Source organism: Pyrus communis, chromosome 14 (assembly GCF_963583255.1).
Source record: "Pyrus communis chromosome 14, drPyrComm1.1, whole genome shotgun sequence".
Taxonomy (NCBI): Eukaryota; Viridiplantae; Streptophyta; class Magnoliopsida; order Rosales; family Rosaceae; genus Pyrus; species Pyrus communis.
The window spans coordinates 21118611-21127619 of record NC_084816.1 but is presented as its reverse complement, the minus strand read 5'-3'; the positions used below and the strand labels follow the sequence as shown (position 1 = coordinate 21127619).

Sequence of the window (9009 nt, the reverse complement as noted above, 5' to 3'; positions counted from 1 at the left end):
AAGGAAATACCACTTCTGCAAAGGGGAGCAAGTAAGGCAAGTGAAAATGATACATTAAAGCATGTGGAGACAAACAACGACTGCATATGCTGAGCTATCCTCTAACCCTCTTCAATACGAATTGGAGAGATTGAACAAAGAAACAGAAAAAAGGAGTAAAGCTCAGACCTTCGGGGGAGACCAAAAGAATCCTGCTGCCCAGTTCAAGAGTAGCACAAAGGAAAATCAACGATTGGAGGAAACCAGAAAATCTTCCAGTCGAACTCAAGATCAAGCCTCGATGGCCCTTGAAGAAATCCTGCTGCCCAGTTCAAGAGTAGCACAAAGGAAAATCAACGATTGGAGGAAACCAGAAAATCTTCCAGTCGAACTCAAGATCAAGCCTCGACGGCCCTTGAAGAAATCCTGCTGCCCAGTTCAAGAGTAGCACAAAGGAAAATCAACGATTGGAGGAAACCAGAAAATCTTCCAGTCGAACTCAAGATCAAGCCTCGATGGCCCTTGAAGAAATTTCCTGCCCAGTTCAAGAGTAGCACAAAGGAAAATCAACGATTGGAGGAAACCAGAAAATCTTCCAGTCGAACTCAAGATCAAGCCTCGATGGCCCTTGAAGAAATTTCCAGCCCAGTTCAAGACTAAGCCTGTGGAAAATCAACGATTGGAGGAAACCAGAAAATCTTCTAGTCGAACTCAAGATCAAGCCTCAATGGCCCTTGAAGAAATTTCCAGCCCAATTCAAGATCAAGCCTCGACGGCCCTTGGGTTGACATCTACATTAAGGGACTTCAAAACGCATCTTCTACACGTGACAAGCACATGTCTACGACGCGCCTTGAAGTGGGGGCATTTGTAGACATCGAAATTTCAGTAAAACAAATGTTCACCAATGCATTAAAGTTTTGACGTGTCAAGGCATACATGGCATACGCCACGTGTTGTACAAATTGTACACATGGCGTGTGACTCAACAAAATAGGAAGAAATACCCTTGAAGGATTAAACAAGTTTTTCTTCTCATTTTGGGCAATGACAAGGCAAGTACATTTCAATCCATTGAGGATCAAAACAAGTTTTTCTTCTCATGTTGGGCAATGACAAGGTAAGCACACTTCAATCCATTACGGATCAAAGCAAGTTTTTCTCATTTGGGCAATGACAAAGCATACACATTTCAAGTTTAAAATGGTATTAAGTGGGAAATTAGGCCATAAGTTATACCACTTCAATTTCAATATTGCATTAAGTGGGAAATTAGGCCATAAGTTACACCACTTCAATTTCAATATTGCATTAAGTGGGAAATTAGGCCATAAGTTAGACCACTTCAATTTCAATATTGCATTAAGTGGGAAAATTAGGCAATGGTGCTTGGAAAGGAAAAAAATATTTTGTGGTGGTGATTCATTCTCAAAGCCTATAAATAGGCTTCTCCATCAAGGTATCAAGCATCAAGGAATTCACAAATACATTTCTCTACTCCAAAATTAGAAGAGAATTCCCCAAATCCTTGAAGCTTTGAAACTCCAAAGCTTCCAACCATCCAAATTCCCAAGAAAAGCCAACACACACCAAAACCAATTCACAAATACATTTCTCTACACACCAAAACCTTGAAGCCTTAAAGTTCTAAAGCTCTCAAGAAAATCCCGAAGGATCAAGAAAGCACTCTTCGTTTCTTCATCAAATCCTCCTTCAAGATCAAGCCCCAACGGCCCTTGAAGAACTTCCACCATTATTCAAGATCAAGCCCCGACGGCCCTTGAAGAAAGTGTTCATCGTTCATCCTAAGATCAAGCCCCAACGGCCCCTTGGATCAACAGCACAAACAGATCCGCTCATCCAATCGTTCTTCAAGATTAAGCCCAAAAGCCCTTGAAGATCCGCTCATCCATCAACCTTCAAGATCAAGCCCAAAAGCCCTTGAAGATCCGCTCATCCATCAACCTTCAAGATCAAGCCTAAAAGCCCTTGAAGAAATCCACACAACCATTATTCAAGATCAAGCCCCAACGGCCCTTGAAGAAAGTGTTCATCCGTTCATCAACTGTTCATCCTTAGATCAAGCCCCGACGGCCCTTTGGATCAACAACTCATCCACAAACCTACACCCTACGAAGATAGAATCAGAGGACCAAATTTGAGAGAGATCGTAACCCCAAAATCATAAACACAAAAAATATTATTTTGTACACGTTATTCTGGTTTCTTGTTTCAAGGAAACTTTCGTGTTCACATCGGCGACGCGCCCCCACGCGCGAGTGGGGTGCACGCGCCTGACACAAAAAAAATTTAATAATGCCTGACGCCAGGCTGACGTCAGTGCTGGCGTCACAATGCCTCAGGCTCTTGGGCTGGCAATTCTCCACGGGCCTGGAGCTCGAGCCTCCACCTTCACTCGGGCTTGCCCACGCTGGAGCCGGTCCATGGGACCTCGGGCCCCTATTCTCTCCCCCGTCCCCCGAGCAACTGCCCACGCTGGGCTTGCTCTAGTGAACCAACTGCAAGGCACTGAAGCCGTAGGCAAACTTGCATCTCATTTGGATATAGGGAAGGGTGAGGATGAATGTAAGCATTTCGCACCAATTGTAGTTACTGCTTGTGGTTACAGCTATACGCCAAATACACAACTACCAGTTGAAGATTTTGTAATTAAAAGTAATACATGCTGACATGTGAATATAATAATAATAATTAACAAATATTGTATATCGAGAGAAAAACGAGTTCATGATTACCATGACATCTTAATTTAATATTAACTGAAATGATAATTACATAATCGAAATGAAACCTTACATGGAAGAGATTTTTTTAGTGTGACCGTCACACAAAATAGTACATCACGTGTTCCTCAAATGGTGGTTTATATATGTGTTAAAAAGTTAATAACTTAAAAATTATAATTTTCTACCACTTACATAAAAACATGTGATTTAACATTTATATTCACATCACAACTAAACACTTCTACTACGAAGCGGTGAACCCTAACAAGGTTCGCTGTCGTGTACGTGCGGTAAAGTCGGAAAAAGACGGGCAGCAAATGTATCGCTGTCATGTGTTTGATTGCACATCCCCACTTAAAGAAAAGCATCCCTAGATGCCGACTAAACACCAAAGTGGGCACACTGTAAAATAAATGCGAAAGATGCCCTTTCGATGCCCAAAAACCTTCTCTCTTGCATCCAAGATCTGAAGATCTGACTCTGCAAACTTGAAGAAACTCCTTTCTCTTTCTTTCAGATTATGCAGGTGTTCATGCTTGTTTGAAGGCATCTGCTGGGAACGAGATGGTAGATCTTTGGCCAGAATCTCTCTCTAGGTGATCAATCATTGCAAGTCACTAGTTTGGAGGACGACGCAGAAGTTACAGATTCATGGAAGATTTCCGAGGACAAAGGGGTATGAGTTTGGAATACCAATCTTGGGAGTTGGTGGCATCGGTAAAGTTCTTTTTTCTTGTTAAGGATGTAGAAAAGAGCTGGGAGTTGTTCTGCAACGAGAAACTCTAGTTTTTTTCTACTTGTTCCTCAACCAATTAACTTTGTTCAGTAGAGATTTTAAAGTAGAATAGTAATAAAAATATGAGTTCGTATGAAAGGATTAACATATTACGCTCGCAATTAATGAAGTTACAGATTAATGTTTACATGTTTTGTTGTTATATGTATCGTCACATATCTTTTGATTTATGCATTGTTTTTTCACTTTCATCGTTAAACGATTTAAGTATGATTAGTTTATCTTAATTGTATTGTACATTTTGGTTCATGGTAGTTTTACCTAAATTGTGAATTGTAATGAACATGGTGATTTAGCCCAAGGGAGAGCAGGAAGCACTTTTTTACCTCTATATATGTTTTGCGTGTCGACATTCCGCCATCAAATCAAAGGAAACATGAGCTATTTGCACACTTATAACATGTTAATTTGTAGATAAAATGCCTGCAAAATTGTGAGAAGGTTAAAATTCGTTTATGCAGTCTAATTCGAACGAAGAAAGAAAGATGTGTAAACGAAAAGGTTGCATCAAACGGGAAAAATTTTGCTCGATTAGATCGATGTTATCTATATGTTGGAGTTAAAACTTCTAAACCTTGAAGGAAATGTTTTTGCAATGTCAGAGACTCAGAACATTGAAACATCAGAATGCATGCCTTTACATGTTAAAGATATTTAAGCCAATTTGGGCAATAGGTTTTCGCTCCGTTCTTCAATTACAAGGGAAAAAGAATATGTTTTTCGATAAAGGCTTTTTGCTTTTAGAATGCTCATACATTTCCAATGATGTTCAATCCATTCTAACATGATTTACAGCGAAATTCGATAGTCATGCAATCTGCAAGCAAAAATATGCTTTAACAATCTTCGGGAAGAGCTCATGTCAATCGAGTAGTTAGCTAAGGCTTGTTTATCTGATTATTCAAGTGGATTTTCCTTATGTCAATCAGAGTGAAGTAAAGAAACCAAAGACGAAGCATGGACAAAGCATTTGTAACACGAGGGGCAATGATCAATGAGGCAGCTTAGATGCAAGAAGACGGCTTTCTTCTGCCTTCCTGATCTGATTCCTCAGTATAAGGAACAGCTATCCTCTGCGTACCAACCAGGCCTGCTACCATATCCTCCCAAACTAGATCTGAAATGCCATTGTCAACTCTCCCACCTTTCCTGTTACACAAAAGTTCTACAAATCAGCAATCAAATATCGCTGCATTGGAGAACCGGGGTATGGGATTTTACTACACGAAAAAGTAGGGGAGCTCAGTATCAAAGCCCTATATCCATTCAAAGGTGATAAACAGTTTTAAGTCATTCGTTACCATCTCCAATAGGTTGTTCATCCCATGCGATAATTGGCAACACAGGAAGTGTGCTTCCTACATACATCATTTCAGCTGAGCTTTTGGCTTCTTCCACGGTAAGATTTGCAGTTCTCACAGCTTTAAGACGTCCCTGCTCAACCAACTTCAGTGCTAGTTCAAGCAGCCCTAGCACAGTGCACCCTCTAAGGATTTTATCGAAGAAGGGTACTATAAACTCCTTGCCATGAGTTATAAAAGCGACATTCACATTTGGACCTTCTGCTATGTATCCTTCCTCATCAACCCATATAGAAGCATTTGCTCCCTTCTCTTCGGCTTCTAGTTTTGCAAGGACATTCGGAAGGTAGTTCACATTCTTCATCGTTGAAAATTCAGGTGACTTCATGGGAATGGTGGATGTGATCACTTTAACCCCTTCTTTGCACTGAGAAAAGTCCTCGTCAATTACTACAGCATAGAATGCGGATGTTGGCAACTCTGTAGGTGAGAGCAAGAAGTTTCCAGGACCTGCACTCAGCCAATATCTTAGAGTTCCTTTCTTGATCTGCGATGCTGCAGCCAGTTGCGCAAGAATGGTTTGAAGAGTTGACCGAGGGAAACGAGAGGAGATCTTCGCTTTTGAAGATGATCTTAGGAAGCGGTTTAGGTGGACGTCAAGTTCATAGATGAAGCTGCAGGAATCACAATTCAAATCAATAACTCAAACTCTACACCATATTGGATGTGACAAATCAACAAAACTCCGAAGCCTATACTACACTAGAATGAAACATTACAACAAAAGTATTGCAAAACATAACCTATAAAGCTTGAGAACCCAAGAGGAAAATCTAAAAATGCCCGTTTAGGATAACCATCGTGTCAAACACACCATGGCCTTGATGAACCATGTGATCGTCAATTGGAATCACCATCAAAGCTGGATCAAGAATAATTCCACCATAAGTGATCGAGTACATGGCTGGGTATGGTTTCTTTTCAACTTGGCTCCACTTCTCATGCAGCTTTTCAAGCATCTGGTCGAGAAAACGGCATCAAATTAAAATTTTCAGAATTAGTCCGAAATATGTATGGAATAGAATGACAGGTTTAGATTAGGCCACAAGAAGAATACTTAAGCAACGAGCCATCAGTCACACGAGAGAAAACAACATGATTGCAGCAACAGATTCTTAAGTAACAAGCCATTGACTTTACACTGCAACCACCTAAAAAAATTCTCCAGTTCTCAACTCAATACTTTCGAACTCAACGCTTGCACCCACAGATATACTAAAGATAATTTGAAACCAAGTTCCAAAACAACTGCCCTGTAAAATTGTATGCACAAAAACTACAGACTAATCTTTGCGTTTCTAACAGAAAACACGGAAGACTTGATCCCGTGCTATCAAGCAATCTAAATATTGCAATCTCCACTCATAAGTATCTTCAGACTTGATCCCCGGCCACAGGAAATTAACAAGGTTCACAATTTTAATAGCCGAAACTAACCATGGTGATATTAAAACAAAAAAAAATCGCGTTTTCTGAGTTCTCACCTTGGATGATGATTTGAACACATGCACTTTGAAATCATTGACATCTCCAGCCTCCAATGTATCTTCAGAACAACAGCAACAACAAGTTCATCAACAATCAAAGCACCAATTATGTTTACAGATCATCATGATCACATTAATTACAAATGGCAAAACCCCAAAACAAAAAATTAATACACAAAACAGAAGTTTGCACGTGATTTCTTGTCAGAAGAAGAGCTGTGGCTTGCCATGGATTAGCAGAAGCAGAAATAATTAACAGAGTTAATTACAATTAAGCAATAGAGTGAAGAAGAAGGGTGATGGTGGATTAGGGGATATGGACATGTTTTTATATTGCCATTAATCAACAATTAAAGTTAATTTAGAATGGAGGGAAGGGAATCCATTTTTGTTTCAACCCTTTGCAAGTTTGGAGTTTGTCTTGCAGTGTTGTGGATTGGATCATATAGTGTCAGGTTGCTACTGACTTATGTTCTTTGTGTTGTAGCTTCATTGGTGGACAGATTCTGTATCCAGGTACCCGTGTGATGGTTACAGCAAATTAAGTACTACTAATTAGAAAATAATATTCTAGTTAAATGAGATTAAGACTCAAGAATTTTTCATTGATGTTAAAATTTAATAACCCGAGTTTCAAATGATAATTAGTTTTAATTAATAAGAGACCGCTCTTAGCAGGGTCTCATTCTACTATAGCAAAAGCAAGACGATAGGACCGAGAAATATACACAAAAGGAAACGAAGGAGGAAATAATGAAACCCGACTTTATATGTAGCAAAATGGAAACCTACCAAGAAGTTGCTTCTTAATTACTTTACATATATTTTTCACTGAATTAAGTGTAAGATCTCATATCGAAAACATGATAACATAAAATAGATATGTAATGAGTAAGTACACTACTAACAAAAGCAATATGTTTTATTAAAAAAACCTCACACCTTACTATTCTATATGATATCCGACAATGCAATCATCATCTATACTAGACACCTTCACTGACTTGTTTATCATACTAAACTACAATTTCTATTTATAGAGAGCAAAAACATAAGAAACTCTAACTCAGACAGACTAGGTTCAAATCCCAAACTAACAAGTAAAGCTAAATAATTAAATAAACATAGAATATTAATATTTTCCAACAAAAAACAATAATGATAAGCCACGTAACCTTTTTTTTTTTCTTTTTACCACCAAGCCACATAAGTTAAACGATATTTTTTTTGTAAGCTTGTTTGAAAAGGGTGTTGAGAAGCAAACAAGTTTCTTGGCAATAAGTGGCTTACTAAGGTGCATTGTCTATTAAAATGTACTCTCCTGCGCTTGCTTTAATTGCATAGCAAAATGTGAGAAACATGATAAGTTTGAAGGAAATCTCAAAGCATTCACCACTCAAATCCTAATTAGCCAAAATATGAGAAATAAGACGAGTCTAAACGCCATTTGCAGTTCAAAAGATGAATTTAATTTTACCGTTAATCAAATAGCTACATGATTGTCACTAAAATGGGTAAATGACTTCTAATTCGATTGATTTTTCCTAGGAATGATCCTTGTAAGATGACCTCAAAATTAATCGACAATATTGCAGAATGTGAAGAAAGGAAAATGTTTGTGTGGATATTTAATGTTGGGCTTAGTGCGGTTAAAAGCCTAAGAACGCGAAAAGTAGAATAAGAATTGGGCTTTGGATAGTTGGCAGCCCAAGAAGAATTGAAAATCATTTTTTTTTCCCAAGAAATAGGCAACAAGCCTATGTGAAGTGACAAGTGACAGAGGGCAACTCACCCCCAGCAAAAAATACTTTTCCATAGCATGTATAGGTAAATAACAAAAGTAGATGGTGACTCACCATACTTTGGAACCCATCACCGAAAAGGAAGGCTTGGACAATCGGGCTAGAAAGTTTATAAAATAGTAAGAGATGTAAACAAAAGGCTTTCTCAACCAATCAATCAAAAGACATTCAACTCTGCACTCCAATAGCAAGAAATCAGAAAGTTTTAGTTTGTTCAAGCTTTACCCTTTCTAGTTGCAAGTCCACCATAGAAAGCTATCTTTTATCAAGTTTTAGAGCTCTGCTACCTTTCTTTGTGTTGTAGTATTGAAACTCTTTAGGTAAACCTGGTTTATGTTCCATTTTCAAAGGCTTCAACCCCTGTAAAACAAAAAGAGAAGTGGCTGCAAGAAGACGAACCTTGCCTGACAAGGTTGTAATCTTATCTGAGTCTCTTTTGTTTGTACTTACATAAAAAAGATCTGTTATTTATGCATCTTTCATTGGATCCTATATCATTTTCAACTACCTTCATTCAAAGTATCATCTATGATTAATCCAAGAACAATTTGTTTTTTGGTGGGTATTTAATGTTGGGCTTAATGTGATTGATGGCCCAAGAATGCGAAGAAAATTGAAGGAGAATTGGGCTTGGACAGTTGGCAGCCCAGGAAGAATTGAAAATCATTTTTTTTATTCCAAGAAATAGGCAACAAGCCTATGTGAAGTGACAAGTGACAGAGGGCAACTCACCCCCAACAAAAAGTATTTTCCGTGGCATGTATAGGTAAATAACAAAAGTAGATGGTGACTCACCATACTTTAGAAGCCATCACCGAAAGGGAAGGCTTGGATAAT

At 38.6% G+C, this 9009-nt stretch overlaps 1 protein-coding gene across 1 annotated transcript; it reads right to left on the bottom strand.

Moving 5' to 3' along the window:
* Positions 1–4284: 4284 nt before the first annotated feature.
* On the bottom strand, positions 4285–6600 carry LOC137714562 (D-amino-acid transaminase, chloroplastic-like). The gene is made up of 4 exons (XM_068453751.1): positions 6552–6600; positions 6368–6429; positions 5681–5842; positions 4285–5526 (listed from the first exon to the last, which is right to left on the bottom strand). The coding sequence occupies exons 1-4, from the start codon at positions 6598–6600 to the stop codon at positions 4813–4815; spliced, it is 987 nt and encodes a 328-aa protein (XP_068309852.1). The 3' UTR covers positions 4285–4812.
* Positions 6601–9009: the final 2409 nt, after the last annotated feature.